Consider the following 23,857-nt stretch of genomic DNA (forward strand, 5'->3'; position numbering starts at 1 on the left):
TGAACGCCGCCGCATCAGTCGGCTCAGCGCTCCATTTCGGTCCGCTGTGTTCTGGTCGTCGCCTCGCGCTCCACTCGGACCCTTTTACACCGTTTACCGAACAAAATGGGAACGCCTTGATTTAACCGGAACCGGAGATACACGCAGCGGCTTCCACCACGACAGTTGAGCCAAAGTCCCGTCGCCGCCGAGGCTCTCTGTGCCGAAGAAAAAGCACAGAAAACGGTGAGTGGCTCATCACGGGGCCGGCGTCAATCGTTTGCCGGAGTCCCCGGTTCAGCGCTGCGGCCTCCGGCGCTCCCGGAACTCGAGCTCCGCGGTTCGCGTCCGGAGCCTGAGGCCTCCCTCTGGGTTCCGTTCAGGCCGCTGAGTAGACGTTAACGCTGCTGTTAAACCACACGGGCCTTAGTTCCGTTTTTGCTTTTAGTTATTGAGAGGGTTTTAGCGGATGGTTACTGGTAATAAATACTGTTTGTGTCCTCAAAACCGGATGACGCCGCTGTTACTTAAGCTAGTGTTAGCGTCTGGGCTAGCTAGCGTCAGTGTCCGGACTGGTTAGCCTGCTGCTAATCAGCTAACGTTACTATTAGCGGGGTTTGTAACTAGTTTATTTATTTGCTAGATAACAAACCAACGGTCTTCTAACGCTGTAGGACATTTTCTGAGAGTCTCAGTTTGTTGCACTGGCCTGACAACATCGCAGCTGCTAATTAGCCACTCATTGCTAACGGCTAGCTTAATGTAGCCGTGAAACACCACCTTGTGTAGCCGACTGGACAGCTCGCTAGACGGCTTAACGGTGGTGGAAACGCGTCCCCGTGTTATCCTCTTACGTCGGCGTGTGTCTGCGGGGGGGAGCGGGCTTCTTGTGTCCCGGGCAGGTGATGAGACCCGGGGTCACTTCTACTGTTTACTCGTAACAGCAGTTTGTGACGTCTCAGACAAAGCCGGTTTAGTAGAGGATGGAACCTACGTGTAGTACTTTATGATATAACATCTGAGAGGTAAGTGTTGTACTTTTTGAGTATCGACTTATTAAACTCTATAATGTAACATGATCCAACTGGATAGAAATATCCGGTTTATTGGACCTTCTTCCCACAGAAACCCGTCAGCTGTTCTGGAGCCCACGTCTTCCTCTGGGTGGAGGGACCCTTAATGGGGCCTTAGATATTTAAGTTAACCTTTTTAGGATTTCCTAACCACGTTGTCTTGTAGACATATATATAATTTTATAGAACAATTTTAATTGGTCTTAAATGTTGTTATTTTAATCATTAACGTCTACTTTAAGTTGCTAAAATGTTCATTTATTCCAACCAACTTACCAAGCAGAATTAACAGCATTTTACCCAGTAAACAGTCAATTATAAGTGTGAGTATGATACCTCTGTTTCACTCCAAGTACTGACATGTTGGTATTTTTAACAGCTGGATGTGAGTTAAACCCCATGATACGGAATAAGATCAGATACAAATCTCAGCAGAAATTAAGTGAATTGCGGTTTATTCTAAAAGTCCAACTTGCACCTTTTCCCCACCGAAGCACCGACGTGTGCAGGCCGGGTGTGGGGGGGCTTGTTTGGGGCAGACGGGGTCCGAGCTCACTGTGGATTGTGTCTCTGCGGGAGTTTGACTCGACGGCCTTTTGTTCTCTAGCAAACTGTCCCCTAATTCACCGTCACTAAAGGACGTGTTGGAGGTTTGTGTTGGTAGCGTTTATTTCTCTGTGGATCGGCTTGAAATCAGGACTCAATATATATGTAATAGCCCGGAAGGTTCTGGGGGGTTACGACCCGGAACCTTCTTCTGTGAGGACACTATGCTAACCACAGATCAATCAAAGCTCAATGCAAAGTCCTTTCGCTCCCCTTGAAGTCATAGGAATGTCATTTAATGAAGAAGCTTTCATATTTTATTTTGTAGAAAGCTCCCGACAGGAAGCGGTTTTCTGGGAGTTTTGTGAAATTGCCCAAACGTGGCTTTCTGCTGCTGACCTCAATGAAAGTTGGGGGGGCGAAAGCAGAAAGGGGTTCGTTTGGTCACTCGTTTCTGCGGTGCCCCCCCCCCCAGGAGGTCGGGACGCTCTCTGATGATTAATCTGTTGATAAGAGGATCTGTTGAGCACAGCCGGTTTGCAGGCAGACAGGCTGCCAAGTTACAAATTAGGCCCTAATCAACTTAGTCTGGACCCATTGGGGGGGGGGGTACACTGTTAGGATGAGGCTGTATCCATCAATTGGGGATTAAAATAGAAGGAATGCGAAAGTACTAATAAAACAACTATCAATAGTTCTCTTAATTTAATAATAATCATCAGCAGGTTTTTAGATGGTGAGTTTCTTCTGCTGGAATTAACATTGTTGGTATGAAAAAGGTTTCGTGGACCCGTAGCTCCACAGCAGCATGTCACACAGACACCTTCTGACTGAGGGGCCCAAAATACGTCTCCACAATCTGTGACTTGTTCTTGTTGCTTTGCGTACATCCAGGGTTCTTCTCTGAAGTGTTTTCAGTGTGATGATGGTTTCATTGACTTGGAGAAACAGGTTCTGGTCCTGTGGAGGACGCAGCTCTGAATAAAGCTTCCTCTCAAACACGCCCTGAGGTTTGTTGTTGTTTACGAGGAGCGTTTTCTTGGCTTTCATTGTACGTCTTCATCTGAAAAGAGTCCTCAAGCTGCAGCTGGTTTTGTTTGAGGATTAAAACTAGAGAGCTTGATTTTACAGATGGTTTGTGCAATCAGCTCAACATGCTGCTGTAAAGCGTCAGGTCCTCGGTGTGTTTGTGGTTCAAACCCCGGCTGCTCAGTGTCCCTCAAGACATCTGGCTCCTTACTGCTCCTTACTGCTCCTTACTGCTCCTTATTGCTCCTTATTGCTCCTTACTGCGTGGGACGGGTTAAATGCAGCATTCCCCACTGGGAAGATACTTTCTTCTTCTTGATTGGTCCTTGCTTACTGGAGATTATTTTTTCTGGTGAAACCCTCTATTGTTCTTCAGGAGTCCGCCTCTACTCGGGGGCAGTGAGCTGTGGTGTGAAGTAGTTTGTGTCATTAAAGCCGTCGGTTGAAACTTCCACCGTAAATGTCTCCATTGTGTTGTGTTTCAGTGGAGACTCAATGACCCAGAAAGCAGCCACTACTTCTTCTTTCTGGCCGTGTTTCCGCTCCCCCTCCGTCCGTTGGTTGGATGAGTCCCAAACAGCAACAGAACTGTGAGCAGTGATTGGCCGCTGAGCCGGACCGGGTAGCCAACGGGAAGCCAGGTGAGAGGTCAGGTGACGGCTTGTGGTTTACTTTGAAGCCCCCCCCACATCAATTCCTTCTTCACCCTCAAACCAAATCTCAATTTGCATCACTGATTCAAGAACTTAACCTTTTTATTTCATTAAATCATCTTTGCCGAGCCAATACATTTTTTTAGCATTCTTTTCTATTTGTTTTTATTAAGCATTATAATTTAACCAAAATAGTTGGTGCATGCTGGGTGCGCAGACTGAGCGGCGCTGGTCTTGTCCCTGCAGGCTCGCCGTCATGGCGGACGTGGACCCAGACACCCTGCTGGAGTGGCTGCAGATGGGGCAGGGCGACGAGCGGGACATGCAGCTCATCGCTCTGGAGCAGCTCTGCATGCTGCTGCTCATGTCGGACAACGTGGACCGCTGCTTTGAGACGTGAGTGTTACCACGGCGGGGGGTGTGGGGGGGGGGGGGGTCAGAGGGCTGAATGACCCTGCGTCTCTTTCCCCCAGCTGCCCACCTCGGACGTTCCTCCCGGCGCTCTGCAAGATCTTCCTGGACGAGAGCGCCCCCGACAACGTGCTGGAGGTCACGGCCAGGGCCATCACGTACTACCTGGACGTGTCGGCTGAGTGCACGCGGAGGATCGTGGGAGTGGACGGCGCCATCAAGGCGCTGTGCAACCGGCTGGTGGTGGTGGAGCTCAACAACAGGACCAGCCGAGACCTGGCGGAGCAGTGCGTCAAGGTAGGAGGACCAGCCCAGGTTCTCTAACACGAGGCCTCGTTCACCTAAAGGTTTCATGTGTTGTAGCTCACAATTAGGACGTGATTGTGACCAACAAGAGGACTCCTTTCCTTCTCACACAACAACCAAAAGAACTGCTAACGGTATCCATGACGATAACCATTACCTCCACGGTTGACCCGTGCGTCCTGCAGGTTCTGGAGCTGATCTGCACCCGGGAGTCTGGCGCCGTGTTCGAGGCCAGCGGTCTCAACTGCGTGCTGAGCTTCATCCGAGACAGCGGCCACCTGGTCCACAAAGACACGCTGCACTCGGCCATGGCCGTGGTGTCCCGGCTCTGCAGCAAGATGGAGCCCCAGGACCCGTCGCTGGAGACGTGCGTGGAGTCTCTGTCCAGCCTCCTGAAGCACGAGGACCACCAGGTAAAGCCGCGAGGCGGCGCTTTAGATCCGGCTCCGGTCTGTGGGTGGAGCTAACGGCTTCACCTTCCCTCAGGTGTCGGACGGCGCTCTGCGCTGCTTCGCCTCGTTGGCTGACAGGTTCACGCGGCGCGGCGTTGACCCCGCCCCTTTGGCCAAACACGGGCTGACTGAGGAGCTGTTGTCCCGCATGGCGGCCGCCGGTGGCTCGGGGTCGGGCCCCCCCTCTTCCTGTAAGCCCGGCCGGACCTCGACGGGCGCCGCCCCCTCCGCGCCGGACTCCAAGCTGAGCAACCAGGTGTCGACCATCGTCAGCCTGCTGTCCACGCTGTGCAGGGGGTCGCCGCTGGTCACTCACGTAGGTCGACTCGCGTCAGCCGGGCGCCGCGCTAAATGGTTTCAGGGCTTCCACGTGGTCTGATCCTCTCGCCCGTCTCCAGGACCTGCTGCGCTCGGCGCTGCCAGACTCCATGGAGTCCGCCCTGGGGGGGGACGAGCGCTGCGTGCTGGACACCATGCGGCTGGTGGACCTCCTGCTCGTGCTGCTGTTCGAGGGGCGCAAGGCGCTGCCCAAGTCCACGGCGGGCTCCACGGGCCGCATCCCGGGCCTCCGCCGCCTGGACAGCTCCGGGGAGCGATCCCACCGGCAGCTCATCGACTGCATCCGCAGCAAAGACACGGACGCTCTGATCGACGCCATCGACACCGGAGGTAAGGGGGGGGGTCCTGGTTTGACGCTCGGCTCCATCTCGCTGTGAGTAACGCGTCTCCTGCTTCCTCCGTCGCAGCCTTCGAGGTGAACTTCATGGACGACGTTGGACAGACGCTCCTGAACTGGGCTTCAGCCTTCGGCACGCAGGAAATGGTAAAAGTGTTTTATTATAATGAGCCGGTCGGTTTGATCCAGAGGGAAATGTAGTGTTTAATACTGATGATTATTATTACTGTTCTACTGAGAATGAATAATAATTACAATAACAAATGTCTCCTCTAACAATTGCAATCATTCTAATAATGTCATAAAAATACTACTGAATAATAATAAATATCTGGAGGCTACTTCCTGTTTGTTGTTCCAGGTGGAGTTCTTGTGTGATAGGGGGGCGGACGTCAACAGGGGTCAGAGGTCATCTTCACTACACTACGCTGCCTGTTTCGGACGCCCGCAAGTAGCCAAGGTAACACACACACACACACACACACACACGCTCTCCTCTGGAGCCATGCTGTGTTCTGCCCTCTGATTGGCTGTGTGTTGTCATGTGTGTGTTTGTGCAGACTCTACTGCGTCACGGGGCGAACCCCGACCTGAGGGACGAGGACGGGAAAACTCCTCTGGACAAGGCCCGAGAGAGAGGACACAGCGAGGTGGTGGCAATACTGCAGTCTCCTGGTTAGTACTACTAATACTACTACTACTACTACTGTAAGCTGTCCAATAATAACTCCACTGTGACTGAATTATCAAAGAATACTTCTGCTGCTGCTGTCCTCAAATCCTGGTTTCACCTGATCCTCCCTGCAGAGGAAGCCTTGCACATAAAGTATGTGTAATGAAGCATGAGGTGTGTGTCTGTGCTGCAGGAGACTGGATGTGTCCCGTCAACAAGGGAGACGACAAGAAGAAAAAGGACGTGAACAAGGAGGAGGAGGAAGGCGGCGAGCCCAAAGGAGACCCGGAGATGGCCCCCATCTACCTGAGGAGGCTTCTGCCTGTTTTTGCACAAACGTTTCAGCAAACCATGCTGCCTTCTATCAGGTGGGAACCGAGAACTCCTCCTCTCTGAGGATGTCAGTGAAGGGCTCGTCTGATGCGATCATGTATATGATCATGTGTTCTAGGAAAGCCAGTCTGGCTCTGATCAGGAAGATGGTTCACTACAGCAGTGAAGTTCTGTTGAAGGAGGTGTGTGACAGCGAGACGGGACACCACCTCCCCACCGTGCTGGTGGAGATCACCGCCACCGTCCTGGACCAGGAGGTACACACACACGGGTCATGAGTCAAGTCATCAACTGTCCCCATGGCAACCGTCTGAGTGTTGAATTTTAATGTCCTCATAATGACATAATGACTTTGTCTCAGGACGACGACGATGGACACCTACTGGCTCTGCAGATCATCAGAGATCTGGTGGACAAAGGCGGAGACGTCTTCCTCGACCAGCTGGCTCGACTGGGCGTCATCAACAAGGTGTCCACGCTGGCCGGCCCGGCCTCCGACGACGAGAACGAGGACGAGGCCAAGCCGGAGAAGGTCTGTCTCCATCTCCTCCGTCCAATAAGATCTGAGGACGCCAGACGTTTCTTTACATGTGAAAACACGACGAACGTCACTGAATATAAAGTATCATGTTTAAGTACATTTAATAAAAAGAAACAATTGTATTTGAATTTAAAAAAGTAAATAATGTTTGTTCAGATTTTAATGAATGTTGTGGTCCGTTCACTCCCTTCTGTTTGGAGTAATTCCTCTGCACGGTTCTGTTTTACTTCCAATGTAAAAAGTTCTCCATCTCGATGTAACTGACTGCAGCTAAACGTACGTTAATTAGGTAAAAATATTTAGTTGCATTAATTCGTCCACATTAATCGCATAGATTAATGCGTTTATGTTGACAGCCATGATTTAAATACATTTATATTTACTCTCAGGATTTTAAAGTTTAACATATTTAAAGTCAGTACAAAGAGCAGCAGGACCTGCAGTTAAGCTGCCTGGACACTGCTGGACTTTCAGTCTCAAAGTTCTAACCGTCTGGTTTTCTTATTCTCGTGTCCGTGCTGCTGCAGGAGGAGGAGGTGCAGGAGGACGCCAGGGAGGTCCAGCAGGGCAAACCGTACCACTGGAAGGACTGGTCCATCATCCGGGGGAGGGACTGCCTCTACATCTGGTCTGACGCCGCCGCGCTGGAGCTCTCCAACGGGTCCAACGGCTGGTTTCGCTTCATCCTGGACGGCAAGCTGGCCACCATGTACTCCAGCGGGAGTCCAGAGGGGGGGTCGGACAGCTCCGGTAGGGGGGGCACGACGGACTGTGGGCTCAGATACGGGTCTCTAGGGATCTTTGTTGCTATGACTGATCTACTCTCTTCTTTCCTCCTGCCTTCCTCCTCTGTGTCCTCTTCCCTCATGTGTCATCCTGCCGTCTCCCCCTGATCCCTCCTCCTATCCCCCCCCCCCCCCCCCCCCCCCCTCCCCCGTGCAGAGTCCCGCAGTGAGTTCCTGGAGAAGCTGCAGCGGGCGAGGAGTCAGGTGAAGCCGGTGACGTCCAGTCAGCCCATCCTGTCCAGCGTGGGTCCCAGTAAGCTGACGGTGGGGAACTGGTCTCTGACCTGCCTGAAGGACGGCGAGATCGCCATCCACAACTCTGACGGGCAGCAGGCCACCATCCTAAAGGAGGACCTGCCGGGCTTCGTCTTCGAGTCCAACCGAGGGACCAAGCACTCCTTCACCGCCGAGACGTCCCTCGGCTCAGAGTTTGTGACGGGCTGGACGGGCAAGCGGGGCAGGAAGCTGAAGTCCAAGCTGGAGAAGACCAAGCAGAAGGTGAAGAGCACGGCGAGGGAGCTGTACGACGACCACTTCAAAGCCGTGGAGAGCATGCCCCGAGGGGTGGTGGTCACCCTGAGGAACATCTCCACCCAGCTGGAGTCGGCCTGGGAGCTTCACACCAACAGACAGGTACGCCAGCACCTTCCAGACCTGCTGGGATCAGGACTCTCTGAGCCCAGGTGTCAAGCTCCAGGCTCCGCTGGGGGGTCCAGCTCGGCCCCCGGATCACTTTGCCACTGTGAGAATTACAGAAACATAAATTGTGTTTCTATAAAAGTAGCTTCTGTTCCCTGAACGTCCAGCGGGGGTCACACTGACTGTTGGACCAGAGGACCCGATGGGTCACCAGCACAGTGCTGGTAGACCCCCTCCATTGGAAAAAATATAATAATAATCACAATAATAATCACGTCAAGTCACCATGCATGCGTACGTGAGAAATTCAAACCATTACAGTAATACGACTCTCACTCATGAACATACACTTTGTCACTTTCTGTTGGCTGGTCCACTTTTTTATTTTTTTATTTCTATCTTTAGTTCTTAACTAGCATAAATTTCTCTATTTTTATCTTATTCCTGCACTACGTTGTCTGCTGTCAGGCACCAGGCGCCAAGTCAAATTCCATGATGTCTGACATGTGATGGCAACGATTCCTGAAGTTATTGCCTTGAGAACATGCAGGTTTCCCTCATTCTCAAATTAAATTGACTTTAAAACGAACACTTGGAAACGTACTAGAGGATGGAGTCTGTCGGCGTTCATGCTTTGGTTCCTTTAAAGTTTCCATGTGGACTTCAGAAATAGGTTTAATAAAGAAAGGAGAACATTTAGATTGTCCTCCTCAGTGAAGGTCATCTCGCTAGTCTCTAGTCGGCCATGTTGGATTTCTCCTGACCAATCGAAAGACGAGACGCGAACAGGAAGTGAATTTGGCGTCATGTTTGATGCGCTCTGTGTCCTCAGTGCGTGGAAGGGGAGAACACCTGGAGGGACCTGATGAAGACCGCTCTGGAGAACCTGATCGTGGTGCTGAAGGACGAGAACACCATCTCCCCGTACGAGATGTGCAGCAGCGGCCTGGTCCAGGCCCTGTTCACCGTGCTCAACAACGTGAGTGGGGCGGGCGGCGTGACGGCGCCGACTCCCAGAAGTCCCAGCGGTAACGTCTTTGTCGGTTTGTGTGCGCAGAGCGTCGATCTGGACCTGAAACACGACTGTAAGCCTTTGATGGAGAGGATCAACGTCTTCAAGGCGGCTTTCAGCGAGAACGAGGACGGCGAAAGGTAACGTGTTCCTCTCCTTCACACCAACGCCGTTCGTTAGCACGCCTCGCCGTCCCTGAACAGCCGCCTCCTGAGGACTAGAGAATGAAATAATCATGCTGTACATTGTGATCTAAAGATCCAAAAGGCGCTGCAGTTTTTACATTTGAGAGGAAACGCTTCCATATGGATGTTTTTTTCTCTCTTGTGGCAAAGATGTATTTAAATTTGTAAATGTTAAATTAGACCTAAAGAATAAAATGTTTTTTAATTCTGAAATGTGTGTCCGTAGCCGACCAGCTGTTGCTTTGATCCGTAAGCTGATCGCGGTGCTGGAGTCGATAGAACGTCTTCCTCTGCACCTGTACGACACTCCGGGCTCCACCTACAACCTGCAGGTGAGCTGCTCTCTTCTTCTCTCTCCTTCTCTCTCCTTCTCTCTTCTTCTCTCTCCTTCTCTCTCCTTCTCTCGCCTTCTCTCTCCTTCTCTCGCCTTCTCTCTCCTTCTCTCTTCTTCTCTCTCCTTCTCTCTCCTTCTCTCGCCTTCTCTCTCCTTCTCTCTTCTTCTCTCTCCTTCTCTCTCCTTCTCTCTCCTTCTCTCGCCTTCTCTCGCCTTCTCTCGCCTTCTCTCTCCTTCTCTCTCCTTCTCTCTTCTTCTCTCTTCTTCTCTCTTCTTCTCTCTTCTTCTCTCTTCTTCTCTCTCCTTCTCCGAGCTGCCGGCTTAACAGCGGCGGCGCTTTTTTCCTCTGCAGATCCTGACGAGGCGGCTGCGGTTCCGTCTGGAGCGAGCGCCCGGCGAGACGGCGCTGATCGACCGGACGGGCCGCATGCTGAAGATGGAGCCGCTCGCCACCGTGGAGTCTCTGGAGCAGTACCTGCTGAAGATGGTGAGCATGCGCCCGGGGCCCAGAGCGGGACCGTGGACGCAATTCTCACTCATCCTCCTCTTCTTCATCCTCCTCTTCTTCATCTCTCAGGTGGCAAAGCAGTGGTACGACTTTGAGCGATCGTCCTTCGTCTTCGTGAGGAAGCTGAGGGAAGGACAGACCTTCACCTTCAGACACCAGCACGACTTTGACGAGAACGGGATCATCTACTGGGTCGGAACCAACGCCAAGTGAGACCATCCGTCCGTCTGTACAAGATGTTAAATGATGCTCAGAGTAATTGGTTTTTGGAACATCGTCACACTTCTTTTCTGTTCAGGACTGCCTACGAGTGGGTAAACCCCGCCGCCTACGGCCTTGTGGTGGTGACCTCATCGGAGGGGCGTAACCTGCCCTACGGGCGCTTGGAGGACATCCTGAGTCGGGATAGCTCCGCCCTCAACTGCCACACCAACGACGACAAGAACGCCTGGTTCGCTGTCGACCTGGGCCTCTGGGTCATTCCCTCAGCCTACACCCTGAGACACGCCAGGTAGTGAACCAAGCGCACACCCTGAGACACGCCAGGCAGTGAACCAGGCGCACACACTGAGACACGCCAGGCAGTGAACCAAGCGCACACACTGAGACACGCCAGGCAGTGAACCAAGCGCACACCCTGAGACACGCCAGGCAGTGAACCAGGCGCACACACTGAGACACGCCAGGCAGTGAACCAAGCGCACACCCTGAGACACGCCAGGCAGTGAACCAAGCGCACACCCTGAGACACGCCAGGCAGTGAACCAAGCGCACACCCTGAGACACGGCAGGCAGTGAACCAAGCGCACACCCTGAGACACGCCAGGCAGTGAACCAAGCGCACACCCTGAGACACGGCAGGTAGTGAACCAAGCGCACACCCTGAGACACGCCAGGCAGTGAACCAAGCGCACACCCTGAGACACGGCAGGTAGTGAACCAAGCGCACACCCTGAGACACGCCAGGCAGTGAACCAAGCGCACACACTGAGACACGCCAGGCAGTGAACCAAGCGCACACCCTGAGACACGCCAGGCAGTGAACCAAGCGCACACCCTGAGACACGCCAGGCAGTGAACCAAGCGCACACCCTGAGACACGCCAGGCAGTGAACCAAGCGCACACCCTTAGACACGCCAGGCAGTGAACCAAGCACACACCCTGAGACACGCCAGGCAGTGAACCAAGCGCACCCACGGGTACATTTCATCATCTTTTTTCTCCCCCCCCCCCCCCCCCCCCCCCCACACAGGGGTTATGGCCGCTCTGCGCTGAGGAACTGGGTGTTTCAGGTGTCGAAGGATGGTCAGAATTGGACGACTCTCTACACCCACGTAGACGACTGCAGCCTCAACGAGCCGGGGTAATCAATTTCTCTCAATCTGCTGGGGTGGTCATCAAATTACCCAGAATGCCCCCGCTCATTGACCAATGGTTGTTGCCCCCAGGTCCACAGCTACGTGGCCTCTGGACCCGTCCAAAGAGGAGAAGCAGGGCTGGAGACACATCCGGATCAAGCAGATGGGGAAGAACGCCAGCGGTCAGACTCACTACCTGTCCCTGTCGGGCCTGGAGGTGTACGGCACCGTGACCGCCGTCTGTGAGGACCAGCTGGGTAAGACACCCCCCCATGTAGACCAGGACCGGGGTTGCACTAGGTCACTGTCCAAAGGTCCCACATGATGTGTGACCCTGACCAGCGTCTCTTCCCCCCCCCCCCCGCCCCCCCCCCCCCCGCAGGTAAAGCCGTGAAGGAGGCAGAGGCGAACCTTCGCCGGCAGCGGCGCCTGTTCCGCTCCCAGGTGATGAAGTACATCGTCCCGGGGGCGCGGGTCGTCCGCGGCATCGACTGGAAGTGGCGCGATCAGGACGGCAACCCGTCCGGAGAGGGCGCCGTCACCGGGGAGGCTCACAACGGTAAGACGCAGGAAGCTGGGGTCATTCCAGCTACGGTAGCTTCCATCGGGGGGGGGGGGGTCCAACAAGCTGCTGGTTCAGATGTTTTAACCCTGTGATCCGTGTCCTCAGCAGGTTCCTGTCACACAGAAGAACGTTTCCTCAATAATCCAATAGAGATGATTCATATCATCTGTAGTTGTTCTGTTTCTTAAGAAAGAACAGTTTATTTCTTCTACCAATAACACGGCCCTTCTTAAGATATTAGTTTCTATGGCAACGCTTCCAACAGATCACCCCCCAGTCAGTGTTTAATCGAAGCAAATCCTTTAAATTTGTTCTTGAGCAGGGAATAACGAACCCTTGCTCCCTCCTCGTCTCCTCTCCTCCCTCCTTTCCTTCCTCTGCTCTCTTCATATCCTCCTCCCCCCTCGCTGTCTCTTTGGAGTCGGATCAGATGTTTGTGTCACTGAGCTGAACCAGCAGCTCTTGATTTATTGTTTTTAAGAATCATTGTTGTTTCTCTGTTCAATTTCTCTTTGTGGCTTTGAGGCTTTTTTTTAATTTGCATTTACCAGAAATATTTTCTACTTGTGCTTTGAAATTTTCTGTGACTGTTCATGTTTTTCTCTCTGGTGGCTCCAGCTGGACCTGAAAGCTCCTTTAGTGGATTCCTAAAGAGGCCCGTTCACTATCAGTACATTTATAGATCAATATTGTATTTAAATCTTTAAATAACAATTTAATAATTCACTGTAATGTATTTGATTATAGATTTCCTTTCTAAACCTGCTGGAGGATGCAAAGGAGGGCGGAGTCACGCATAATTAGCCATGTGCTTTTGTTTTTTAGAGGTTGATGCTCTGATCTACTTTAGAACTCTCAAACTACAGTTTTACATTGAAAATATCCACAGGCTTTATATGACAGGTTGATGTTTAATCCCCATCAGAGCAATAAACCTCTTTAAAACTAAGCTGAGCGCCATTATGAAGCCTTAAAGCAGCTGGCTGGTCCGCTGAGGAGCTGCTTCTGTCTGCCTGCCTCTTCTACCCGTCTGTCCCTGTCTGCCTGTCTCTCTCTCTGCCGGCTCTCTGACATCCATCCGCCCGTCTCCCTCCTATCTCTCTGTCCATCCAGGCTGGATTGATGTAACCTGGGATGCTGGCGGCTCTAACTCTTACCGTATGGGCGCTGAAGGGAAGTTTGACCTCAAGCTTGCTCCAGGGTACGACCCTGAGTCGGCTGCCACAGCGCCGTCACCCAAACCTGTCTCATCCACTGTTTCAGGCCCCGCCTCCTCCACGGTGGGACCCTCCGCCACGCCGGCGGCCAGCGGCGGCACCGCGACCACCACCTCCTCCTCGTCCTCCTCCACGTCCTCCTCCTCACATCAGCAGTCTTGGAGCAGCCTGGTGAAAAATAACTGTCCCGACAAAGGCGGGGCCGCGTCGCTCGGGGGGGCGGGCTCCTCCAGCAGGAAGGGCAGCAGCAGCTCCGTCTGCAGCGTCGCCTCCTCCTCCGACATCAGCCTGAGCTCGTCCGGCGCCCTGCGGCTGGAGAGGCGGGCCGAGGGGCTGCTGCTGGACCAGGGCTCCGGGGCGGGGGGGGCGGCGTGCATCGGCGCCGACGGGCACGAGGCCCTCGTCGCGCTGTCCTCGGCGGCGCAGGGCGGGTCCGGCTCGGCGTCCAGCACCGGCACGCTCACCGCCGACGCGCCCCCCCAGGGCGCCGAGGACGACGGCAGGAACAAGGACTCGTCCTCCGACCCGGCCGCCGCCATCTGCATGGGGCTGGTGAGCGTGAGCTCGCCCGACGTCAGCTCCGTGTCCGAGTCCTCCGGCAAGGACGCGCCTTCCCAGAGGCCCCTCTGCTCGGCGGCCAACGCCCGCCTGTCCGTCAGCTCCCTGCTGGCCGCCGGCGCCCCCATGAGCTCCAGCGCCAGCGTGCCCAACCTGTCGTCGCGGGAGGCCAGCCTCATGGAGTCCTTCGTCCGCCGGGCGCCCAACATGTCCAGAACCAACGCCACCAACAACATGAACCTGAGCCGCAGCAGCAGCGACAACAACACCAACACGCTGGGCCGCAACGTCATGAGTACAGCCAGTGAGTCCAGTACTTATAGTACACTGATACCACACCGAGTCCAGTACTTATAGTACACTGAGTCCAGTACTTATAGTACACTGATACTTGTACTTATAGTACACTGATACTTGTACTTATAGTACACTGATACTACTACAGAGTCCAGTACTTATAGTACACTGATACTACTACAGAGTCCAGTACTTATAGTACACTGATACTACTACAGAGTCCAGTACTTATAGTACACTGATACTACTACAGAGTCCAGTACTTATAGTACACTGATACTACTACAGAGTCCGGTACTTATAGTACACTGATACTTGTACTTATAGTACACTGATACTACTACAGAGTCCAGTACTTATAGTACACTGATACTACTACAGAGTCAATTACTTATAGTACACTGATACTACTACAGAGTCCAGTACTTATAGTACACTGATACTACTACAGAGTCCGGTACTTATAGTACACTGATACTTGTACTTAAAGTACACTGATAACCGGCGTGTCACTTATTCGGCGGTCGTCCGCTTCTTCCCAAAGGAACCAGATGTGGAAGCACTTCTGTAATGGACCAGGAGGGAGGTCCTTAGCTTCCTCCAGCCAATCAGCAGCGTGAATCCTAACAAGCCCCGCCTGCTGGCTCTGCTGCTCTGACCCACTAACTGTCTGTCTGTTTGCAGCTTCTCCTCTCATGGGGGCGCAGAGCTTTCCTAACCTCACCACCACGGGCACCACCTCCACCGTTACCATGTCAACCTCCATAGTAACCAGCAGCAATAACGTAGCCACGGCCACCACCGGCCTGTCGGTGGGCCAGTTGCTAAGCAACACCCTGACGACCAGCCTCACGTCCACATCCAGCGAGAGCGATACGGGCCAGGAGGCCGAGTTCTCTCTCTATGGTTGGTGACCACATGGCTTCAGCTAACGAGCTGCCTAACTCTTCTGTCCCCAGAGCTGCTAAAGTACCAACACGCATTATTTAATCCTACTTTAGTTATTAATTAAGATCAAGATGAACGCATTTATAACGATGCATTCTCTTGTCTCCTCTCAGACTTCCTGGACAGCTGCAGAGCGAACACGCTGTTGGCCGAGCTGGACGATGAGGAGGACCTGCCTGAGCCCGACGACGACGATGACGAGAACGAAGACGACAATCAGGAGGACCAGGAGTACGAGGAGGTCCTGGTAAGAGACCTCTTTGCCTCCACAACATCTCTCACAGGAAGTGATGTCACAGGGTGTGATGCAAGTGTGTGTGTGTGTCTCAGGAGGAGGAGGAGTACGAGACCAAAGGAGGTCGCAGGAGGACATGGGACGACGACTTTGTCCTCAAAAGACAATTCTCTGCTTTAGTTCCTGCTTTTGACCCGAGACCAGGACGGACCAACGTCCAGCAGACCACCGACCTGGAGATCCCCCAGCCAGGTACCCCCCCACTCTCCCCCCCAGCAGAGGTCTGCTGCATACAGCAACACTCACAAATACCCCTCTTTACATGTTGGACAGTTGCAGATGTCTTTTTGTGGCATTTATTCTTCAGTTATTTTCCACACGTTACTGAAAAGCTGCTCTGTGACGTAATAACGGAAACTGTCTCCTCCTCCTCAGGGACGCCTCGCTCCGAGGTGCAGGAGGAGGTGGAGTGTGCGCCGTCTCCTCATCTGTCTCTCACCCTGAAGGTAGGTGTGTGTCTGTGTGTCTCTGTGTGTCTGTGTGTGTGTCTGTGTGTGTGTCTCTGTCTCTGTGCATGTGTAACAAGCGGCTGCTTTGTGGGTGCAGGTTGCCGGTCTGGGCACCACCCGGGAGGTGGAGCTCCCTCTGTCCAACTACAAGTCCACCATCTTCTACTACGTCCAGAGGCTGCTGCAGCTCTCGTGCAGCGGAGCCGTGAAGACGGACAAGTTGCGGCGCATCTGGGAGCCGACGTACACGTAAGAGCGGCCGCGGCGCCGTAGAGTCCTGGTGACGCGTTCCATGTCTGAGCCTCTGTGTCCCTGCAGGATAATGTACCGAGAGCTGAAGGACTCCGACAAAGAGAAGGAGAGCATGAAGATGGTAACCCCCCCCCCCTCTTCACATATAAATGATCAGAATCAATGCACCCAGCTGACCTCTGACCTCCTCCCTAGGACCTTTGTGAGCACGGCATCAGTGTGTCCGGCGGTCGCTCTGGCGGTCTGAGCCCCGGCTCCGTCTCGGCCAATCAGAGCAGCGAGATCCTGTGCGTTGCCCGGGAGACGGCGCAGGCGAAGGCCGGCTGCAGCCAGAACGCCTGCGGGGTCGAGGACGTCCTGCAGCTGCTGCGCATCCTCTACATCATCGGGGGGGACGGGGCGTCCAACGCACGCACACTGCAGGAGGGTACGTGCACACGCACATGCACACACACTGCAGGAGGGTACGTACACACACACATGCACGCACACTGCAGGAGGGTACGTACATACGCACATGCACACACACTGCAGGAGGGTACGTGCACACACACACACACACTGCAGGAGGGTACGTGCACACACACACACACACTGCAGGAGGGTACGTGCACACACACACATGCACACACTGCAGGAGGGTACGTGCACACACACACATGCACACACTGCAGGAGGGTACGTGCACACACACACATGCACACACTGCAGGAGGGTACGTGCACACACACACACACACTGCAGGAGGGTACGTGCACACACACACATGCACACACTGCAGGAGGGTACGTGCACACACACACATGCACACACTGCAGGAGGGTACGTGCACACACACACATGCACTCACTGCAGGAGGGTACGTGCACACACACACACACACACACTGCAGGAGGGTACGTGCACACACACACACACACACACTGCAGGAGGGTACGTGCTCACGCACACACACACACACACACACACACACTGCAGGAGGGTACGTGCACACACACACACACACACACTGCAGGAGGGTACGTGCACACACACACACACACACACTGCAGGAGGGTACGTGCGCACGCACACACACACACACTGCAGGAGGGTACGTGCGCACGCGCACACACACACACACACACACACTGCAGGAGGGTACGTGCACACACACACACTGCAGGAGGGTACGTGCACACACACACACACACACACACTGCAGGAGGGTACGTGCACACACACACACACACTGCAGGAGGGTACGTGCACACACACACACACACACTGTGAACATTTGAATAAACTTTCATTTAATGAAATAACATGTGATATTTATTGTATTTGTCACTGATCACTTGTGAAATCATTGCAGACTTTGACGAGCTGCAGTTTAATGCGTCTCCAGAAGAGTTCACAAGCAAGAAGATCACCACCAAGATCCTGCAGCAGATTGAGGTCAGCTGACCCCATCACTTCCTGTGTGGGGATCACTTCCTGTTTGGAGGCAGCATGTGGTTTTCATCTTGATGTCTCTCCTCAGGAGCCTCTGGCTCTGGCCAGCGGAGCGCTGCCCGACTGGTGTGAACAGCTCACCTCCAAGTGTCCTTTCCTCATCCCCTTTGAGACCCGACAGCTGTACTTCACCTGCACGGCGTTCGGAGCCTCCAGGTGAGTCGGGGGGGAATAATGAATTAAATTAATAATAAGCGCTAATAAACACTTAAAGAGGAACCGTTGAAAGCTGTTACACATGAGATCCCCATATTGGTGCCAAAATGAGCGGAACCAGCTGTGATGTTCAAAAGATTCAAGCTACAATCTTGAAACACTCCAACGAGTTAATATCATATGCAAATTAGTCCAGAAATATGCACATGCCGTTGCATTTGTAACATTTCTCAGTGAAGCTAAAAGCTGACAAAAGAAAACGAGGCACTGAAGCGCGAGCCGAGAGACCATCCAGCATGTAGGTCACGATGCCACAATTATGACTACGATACTCTGCCAAAATATAGACACCCAATACGATGCCACAAATAAGATACTGGAATATTTATCTATTTTTATTGGATGTGTGGCGTGAGTCACACGGGGAACCGTGAAGTGGCAGCTTGTAGCTGTGATTGACAACTTTTCTACCAGTGAATCATCAAGTGCAACATGTGACCAAGCAGACGTCCTGTTTTACCCTCTTTTTATGAGTGACAGCTGGCAGAGACATACAAGCCCCAACTTCTGTTTGTGTCTTTTGCTTCTGGGTTTAAAAGCTGTCAATCATTTCCGTGTGTTTAGTCGTATCCAATAAATCAGTGTTTGAAAGGCGCCGATCTGACAAATACGGAGTAAATCCACCTCGAAGACTGATGTCCATGATAGCTGATTTTGTATTGATTTTTTTGTGTGTAATACAGATTTTTTCTTCTTTAGTAACATATAAACTGCTTTTACACTTCTTTGAGCGACCTCTGACCCCCGCGTGTCCCTCAGGGCCATCGTGTGGCTGCAGAACCGGCGCGAGGCGACGATGGAGCGCAGCCGCCCGCCCACCACGGTGCGGCGGGACGACCCCGGAGAGTTCAGGGTGGGCCGCCTCAAACACGAGCGGGTCAAAGTGCCCCGAGGGGAGGCCATGATGGAGTGGGCGGAGTCGGTCATGCAGCTGCACGCCGACAGGAAGTCTGTGTTGGAGGTGGAGTTTCAGGGCGAGGAGGGAACCGGCCTGGGTCCGACCCTGGAGTTCTACGCTCTGGTGGCTGCAGAGTTCCAGAGGACGTCTCTGGGCATCTGGCTCTGTGACGACGACTTCCCCGACGACGAGTCCCGACAGGTGGGCGGCGACGGCCCCATGGGTGACAAAGCCGAGAGGCGACGCCCTGATCCCCGCTCTGTGTCTTTCAGGTGGATCTGGGCGGCGGCCTGAAGCCTCCCGGCTTCTACGTGCAGCGCTCCTGCGGCCTCTTCCCGGCGCCCCTCCCCCAGGACAGCGAGGAGCTGGAGCGCATCAGCAAGCTCTTCCACTTCCTGGGCGTCTTCCTGGCCAAGTGCATCCAGGACAACCGGCTGGTGGACCTGCCCGTCTCCCAGCCCTTCTTCAAGCTGCTGTGCATGGGAGACATCAAGTCCACCATGAGCAAGCTGCTGTACCACAGCCGGGGGGCGCCGCCGGGCCACGGCGCCGACCGGCCCCTCCCCTTCCTGCTGCTGTCCGAGGCCTCCACAGAGGAGAGCCTGGAGAACTACTCCCTGGGGAGCTTCGACGAGGACTCCAAGTCCGAGTTCATCATGGACCCCCCCAAACCCAAACCGCCCGCCTGGTACCACGGCATCCTCACCTGGGACGACTTCCAGCTCGTCAACCCACACAGGTGAGACGCTGCTGGAAAGAAGCCTCTGATTGATGATGAATGTTTAGTTTCATTCATGGATTCATCATTAATAACGAGGCGCTCTACAATGTTTCTTCCTCCTCCTCCTCCTGCAGGGCGAGCTTCCTGAAGGAGGTGAAGGAGCTGGCGGTGAAGAGGAGGCAGATTCTGTCTAGTAAGAGTTTATGTGAAGACGAGAAGAACACTAGACTTCAGGACCTGATGCTGAGGAACCCTCTGGGATCAGGACCTCCGCTCAGCATAGAGGACCTCGGGTAAGACCACCTCCCCAACCCTGACCTCCTGGTCCCCGGGGGGGCTCCTGGTCCATGTGTCCTTGGTCAGGTTGAACTAACAGGGGTTCTGCTTGTCCTCAGGTTGAACTTCCAGTTCTGTCCGTCCTCGAAGGTCCACGGCTTCTCTGCTGTGGACCTGAAAGCCAACGGAGACGACGAGGTAAAAACCACGTCTGTGAACATCTGGTTTATGGCCAGAAGTCCATTTGACGGGATTCACAAAGATTCTGCCGCTTAATTCATTGACCCCAAAAGTACAACTGACCACCTTGTTACTGTGTTAGCGTGTTAGCGTGTTAGCGTGATGTGGCTGCTAGTGTCCAAACACACAGCTCCTCTCGTGGGACCAAGTTGTGCATCTCTGGTCCCGTTTGAACGGCCCAGCCCTGATCTGCTCCCAGTTCCAGACGCAGTAGAGGGTCCCTGAACGCCTCCTGGTGTCTCACTCCGTGTTGTTGATGTACACAGATGGTTACCATGGAGAACGCTGAGGAATACGTGGAGCTGATGTTGGACTTCTGTATGCACACGGGGATCCAGAAGCAGATGGAGGCCTTCAGAGGTACACACACACACACACACACACACACACAGGTCGCACTATGAAAAGGTTTAATCATCATTCTCCTCCTCAGAGGGTTTCAATCGAGTTTTCCCGATGGAGAAGCTGAGTTCTTTCAGCCATAAAGAAGTTCAAATGATCCTTTGTGGCAACCAATCACCGTCCTGGACTGCTGATGACATCATCAACTACACCGAGCCAAAGCTGGGTTTCACCAGAGACAGGTGAGTCCCTGTCCTTTAGACGGGCGAGTGCCCGGGCCAGCTGAGTGATCCGTGACCTTTGACCCCTGCAGTCCCGGCTTCCTGCGCTTCGTGCGCGTCCTTTGTGGGATGTCGTCTGACGAGAGGAAGGCGTTCCTCCAGTTCACCACCGGCTGCTCCACGCTGCCCCCCGGAGGCCTCGCCAACCTGCACCCCCGCCTCACCATCGTCAGGAAGGTAAGCTGCTCTCCCATTGGCTCCTTGCCCGCGCAATGGGTGAAGCCCCGTTGCTGACGCTGCGCTCTGATTGGCTGCAGGTGGACGCCACGGACTCCAGCTACCCGTCAGTGAACACCTGCGTGCACTACCTGAAGCTTCCCGAGTACTCCTCCGAGGACATCATGAGGGAGCGCCTGCTAGCCGCCACCATGGAGAAAGGCTTCCACCTCAACTGACCTCTGACCTCCCCGAGCTTGCCCCTCAAGCCTGCCTCGCCGCCGTGTGACGGACAGATCAGCCGGAGGATCCTGGTGTGTGTGGGTTTGGATCACACTTACACACAGTCCTGCTTCCTCATCATCCTTTTTGTTTTTATTTTCCGTGTGTGTGAGTTTTTGGGTTGTTTTGGCCCGGCTGTAGAGGTCAAAGGTCATTTGGTGTTCCTTCCCGACACTAGAGACAAACACTGGTTGTGTGCGAGGCGGAGAGGGAAAAAAAAGCTACGCTCTCTCTCTTGTATTTTTCTTTGTATATTATTATAAACATTTATTTAACTCAAGTTGCAGTTTGAGGTAAAACGGAAAAAAGATATTTTCAAATGTGTAATGCTCCAAAAAAATAATCATTAAAATGTTTGCAAAGTATGAAGTAAAGAGGATTCCTGTGTGTTTGGTGTAAAGTGAGACATCCGTTTATTTAAATGATATAGATATAAAATATGAATAGATTCCCTTTTGATGATCAGCGTTAAAAGAAGTTTCATTGATTTTATTATTGTAAACAATTAAAATTGAGAGAACAGATGTGACATCACTTCCTGGAGCCACTCAGCCGTCGGCCATCTTGTCGAGGGCGGTGAGCGGCGCCAGGACGCGGCTCTTGTTGGTCTCCACCACGTGTCCATTCTGGATCATCTCGTCCAGGATGATGTGGACGCGGTCCAGGTTGAACATGATCTGAAGATGCTGAGGGTCAAAGTCAAACTAACAGGAAGTGGTGCTCGGATGAAGGGCTGTGATTGGTCGGATTAAAGGATACGTCCAGTTCACTCTGTTGGAGACAAAGGGAAAGAAAAACAAATGGAGATCAACTTCTCCAGAGGACACCCCTCCAAAATAAAATACTGAAGCCAATTACATACCAACATCAAGCTGATAAGTCACATTTAAATAAGAACTCACCACTCGGCTGAAGTATTTGTCCAAAACCTCCACGAAGTTGTGAAGCAGCTCGTAGACCGAAAGCTCGTTCTGAGGAGACCAGACCATAACTTCATTTATTACACACATCTTCGGGGGGGGGACCGTGTACTAGTACTGCGGCTAACATCACCAAGTACCACGGGTACTTGGTGATGTTCACTGGAGTGACTCACCTCGTTGTCCGTGACGCCGACCACGATGTAGAGAGCCGCGTACTGCCGGTACACCAGTTTAAAGTCTCTGTAGTCCACGAAGGAGCACTGGGGGTTATTACCAGAGGTTATTACCAGGTCCTAAACCACACGTGTGCTTCCCAGACGTCATAACGGGGACACACAGGTAGCAGGTACCTGGTCCTTCCGGCGGCTCAGGCAGCAGCGCACCACGTCGGCCTCCAGCAGCGCCCTCCTGCTGAGCTCCACCGGCTGGTAGTACCGGGACAGGCGGGTCTGACCCTGTCGGTTCACCATCAGCATGAAGCGGATCATCCTGAGAGCGCGCGCCTGCTTTCATTCAAAGATTATAGGACGAAAACATCTCCCTCTGAGATGCGAAGGTCTCAGGTAAAGTACAAGTACCTCAAAGTAACGTTACTCTAACACAGGACGCGTTTCCCAGTGTCCGAGCAGCACTTGAAGGCGGCATCCCGCCGTACCGATGACGCGTTTGTCCCCGTTGATGACGCGCCTTTAACCGACAGCTAAAACCGTCTGTTCAGCTGTTAAACGGCACCACAAATGTTTCGGAAACTTACCGGTTAGCTTGTAGCTAAACGAGTGCCATCACGACGCAGGCTAACAACACCATGCTAACTGCTGCTAGACGAAGGTCGTAACGAGTCGCAGCGGTTCGGAGCTTCTTGGTTTAAGATTAAACTTGTAGTTCAGTTGAATATTACAAGTGAAGCGGAGTGAAACAAAAGGAGAGACTGCGCAGTGGAGCTAACTGCAGCAGTTAGCATGTCTGACGCATGCTCAGTGAAGCCCTCGCCTGGTGCGTTCACGGAACAAATGAGAAATACAATCGTTCCAACCTCAGACCTTATGTTATTAATAAACAGAAGAAAACAATACAGATTCGTCTTTTTTCACAAATGTTTATATTTAATGGTTCAACTAAACAAAAAAGTCCATCCTGAGTTGGGAGAACCTTATTAAATTCACTGTTTTTAAAATGTTACCTGGAACGTGTCCGCCTCCACTTAGTGATTTTAATAAACAGAGCCCTCGAAGCAGCAGGCTCACTACCTGCTTCAACAGGTGATTGTGTTATTTCACAAAGGTCAAACTCGTTTAGCTGTGAAGGCAGCTCTCACGCACACAAAACCTCTAAGGACAAACTTAAGGATTGGCTTGTTGCCACTTTTCTTTTATTACGATATGTTGTACTGCAGGACGCATGCTGTGGCCTGTTATTGTAAGCTTTTCCTTTACTGTCAATTACTATTTTAATTCTGCTTCTATTTAAGATTTTAGGCTGCTGTAAAACATCTGGCTGGGGATAGCAGATGTAAATTAGCCTCTTTGTTAATTGGTGTGAATTGTCCCTGCAAAAGGAATCCATAAATGTTTAATCAAAAATGTCTTCATTAGATAAACTAAACATTACCATGAATCAGGAAACGTTTATTGCCATAATATGTTGGACATACATGGAAATTGTCTTGGCGGTTGGTGCATGACAGAAGACAGAAGACAATAACGACAACATGGTGCAGCAATAAAATAAAATAAAAGTATAATAAAATATATGCTATGGGTTAGTTCAATAACTATAAATATTTTGACAATAAGAAAGTTGCTAGAATGCGTGTAGATAATTATGACATTGTAAATTACACTGAGAATGCTTAGAATAGAGTGATTTGTTGATGAGTGATTAAGTTGTATGTGTAATATTAGTGTTAATTATTCCTTTATTATTAAAATCCATTTCTCTATTTGTATATATATA

The 23,857-nt window shown here is 52.5% G+C and overlaps 2 protein-coding genes across 4 annotated transcripts; one reads left to right on the forward strand and one right to left on the reverse strand.

Moving 5' to 3' along the window:
• On the forward strand, positions 1 to 21,355 carry hectd1 (HECT domain containing 1). The gene is given in 43 exon segments (XM_062557287.1): positions 1 to 225; positions 3,113 to 3,268; positions 3,527 to 3,676; positions 3,754 to 3,988; positions 4,183 to 4,410; positions 4,484 to 4,765; positions 4,848 to 5,118; positions 5,196 to 5,272; positions 5,487 to 5,585; positions 5,686 to 5,800; positions 5,992 to 6,166; positions 6,250 to 6,388; positions 6,493 to 6,663; positions 7,200 to 7,422; positions 7,615 to 8,090; positions 8,929 to 9,075; positions 9,154 to 9,248; positions 9,520 to 9,625; positions 9,980 to 10,114; positions 10,205 to 10,344; positions 10,434 to 10,646; positions 11,389 to 11,499; positions 11,585 to 11,751; positions 11,877 to 12,053; positions 13,173 to 13,217; positions 13,323 to 14,138; positions 14,816 to 15,037; positions 15,193 to 15,399; positions 15,402 to 15,566; positions 15,750 to 15,820; positions 15,921 to 16,072; positions 16,142 to 16,196; positions 16,271 to 16,502; positions 17,430 to 17,512; positions 17,598 to 17,725; positions 18,545 to 18,884; positions 18,956 to 19,422; positions 19,539 to 19,697; positions 19,800 to 19,878; positions 20,187 to 20,280; positions 20,354 to 20,504; positions 20,576 to 20,720; positions 20,801 to 21,355. Coding segments are annotated over 41 exon segments (7,671 nt in total). The 5' UTR covers positions 1 to 225; positions 3,113 to 3,268; positions 3,527 to 3,536; the 3' UTR covers positions 20,939 to 21,355.
• On the reverse strand, positions 21,356 to 22,902 carry ap4s1 (adaptor related protein complex 4 subunit sigma 1). 3 transcript variants are annotated; one of them, XM_037486182.2, is made up of 6 exons: positions 22,659 to 22,902; positions 22,255 to 22,407; positions 22,078 to 22,164; positions 21,884 to 21,952; positions 21,741 to 21,752; positions 21,356 to 21,658 (listed from the first exon to the last, which is right to left on the reverse strand). In XM_037486182.2, exons 2-6 carry the CDS (start codon positions 22,390 to 22,392, stop codon positions 21,530 to 21,532), a joined length of 435 nt encoding a protein of 144 aa, XP_037342079.1. In that variant the 5' UTR covers positions 22,393 to 22,407; positions 22,659 to 22,902; the 3' UTR covers positions 21,356 to 21,529. The 3 variants fall into 3 exon arrangements, with proteins under 3 accessions (XP_037342079.1, XP_037342077.1, XP_037342078.1); XM_037486180.2 differs by having other exon boundaries at positions 21,357 to 21,658; positions 22,483 to 22,902; XM_037486181.2 differs by having other exon boundaries at positions 21,357 to 21,658; positions 22,255 to 22,447; positions 22,659 to 22,901.
• Between the last annotated feature and the right edge of the window lie 955 nt (positions 22,903 to 23,857).

The sequence above is a fragment of the Pungitius pungitius genome, chromosome 14, assembly GCF_949316345.1.
Source record: "Pungitius pungitius chromosome 14, fPunPun2.1, whole genome shotgun sequence".
NCBI lineage: Eukaryota > Metazoa > Chordata > Actinopteri > Perciformes > Gasterosteidae > Pungitius > Pungitius pungitius.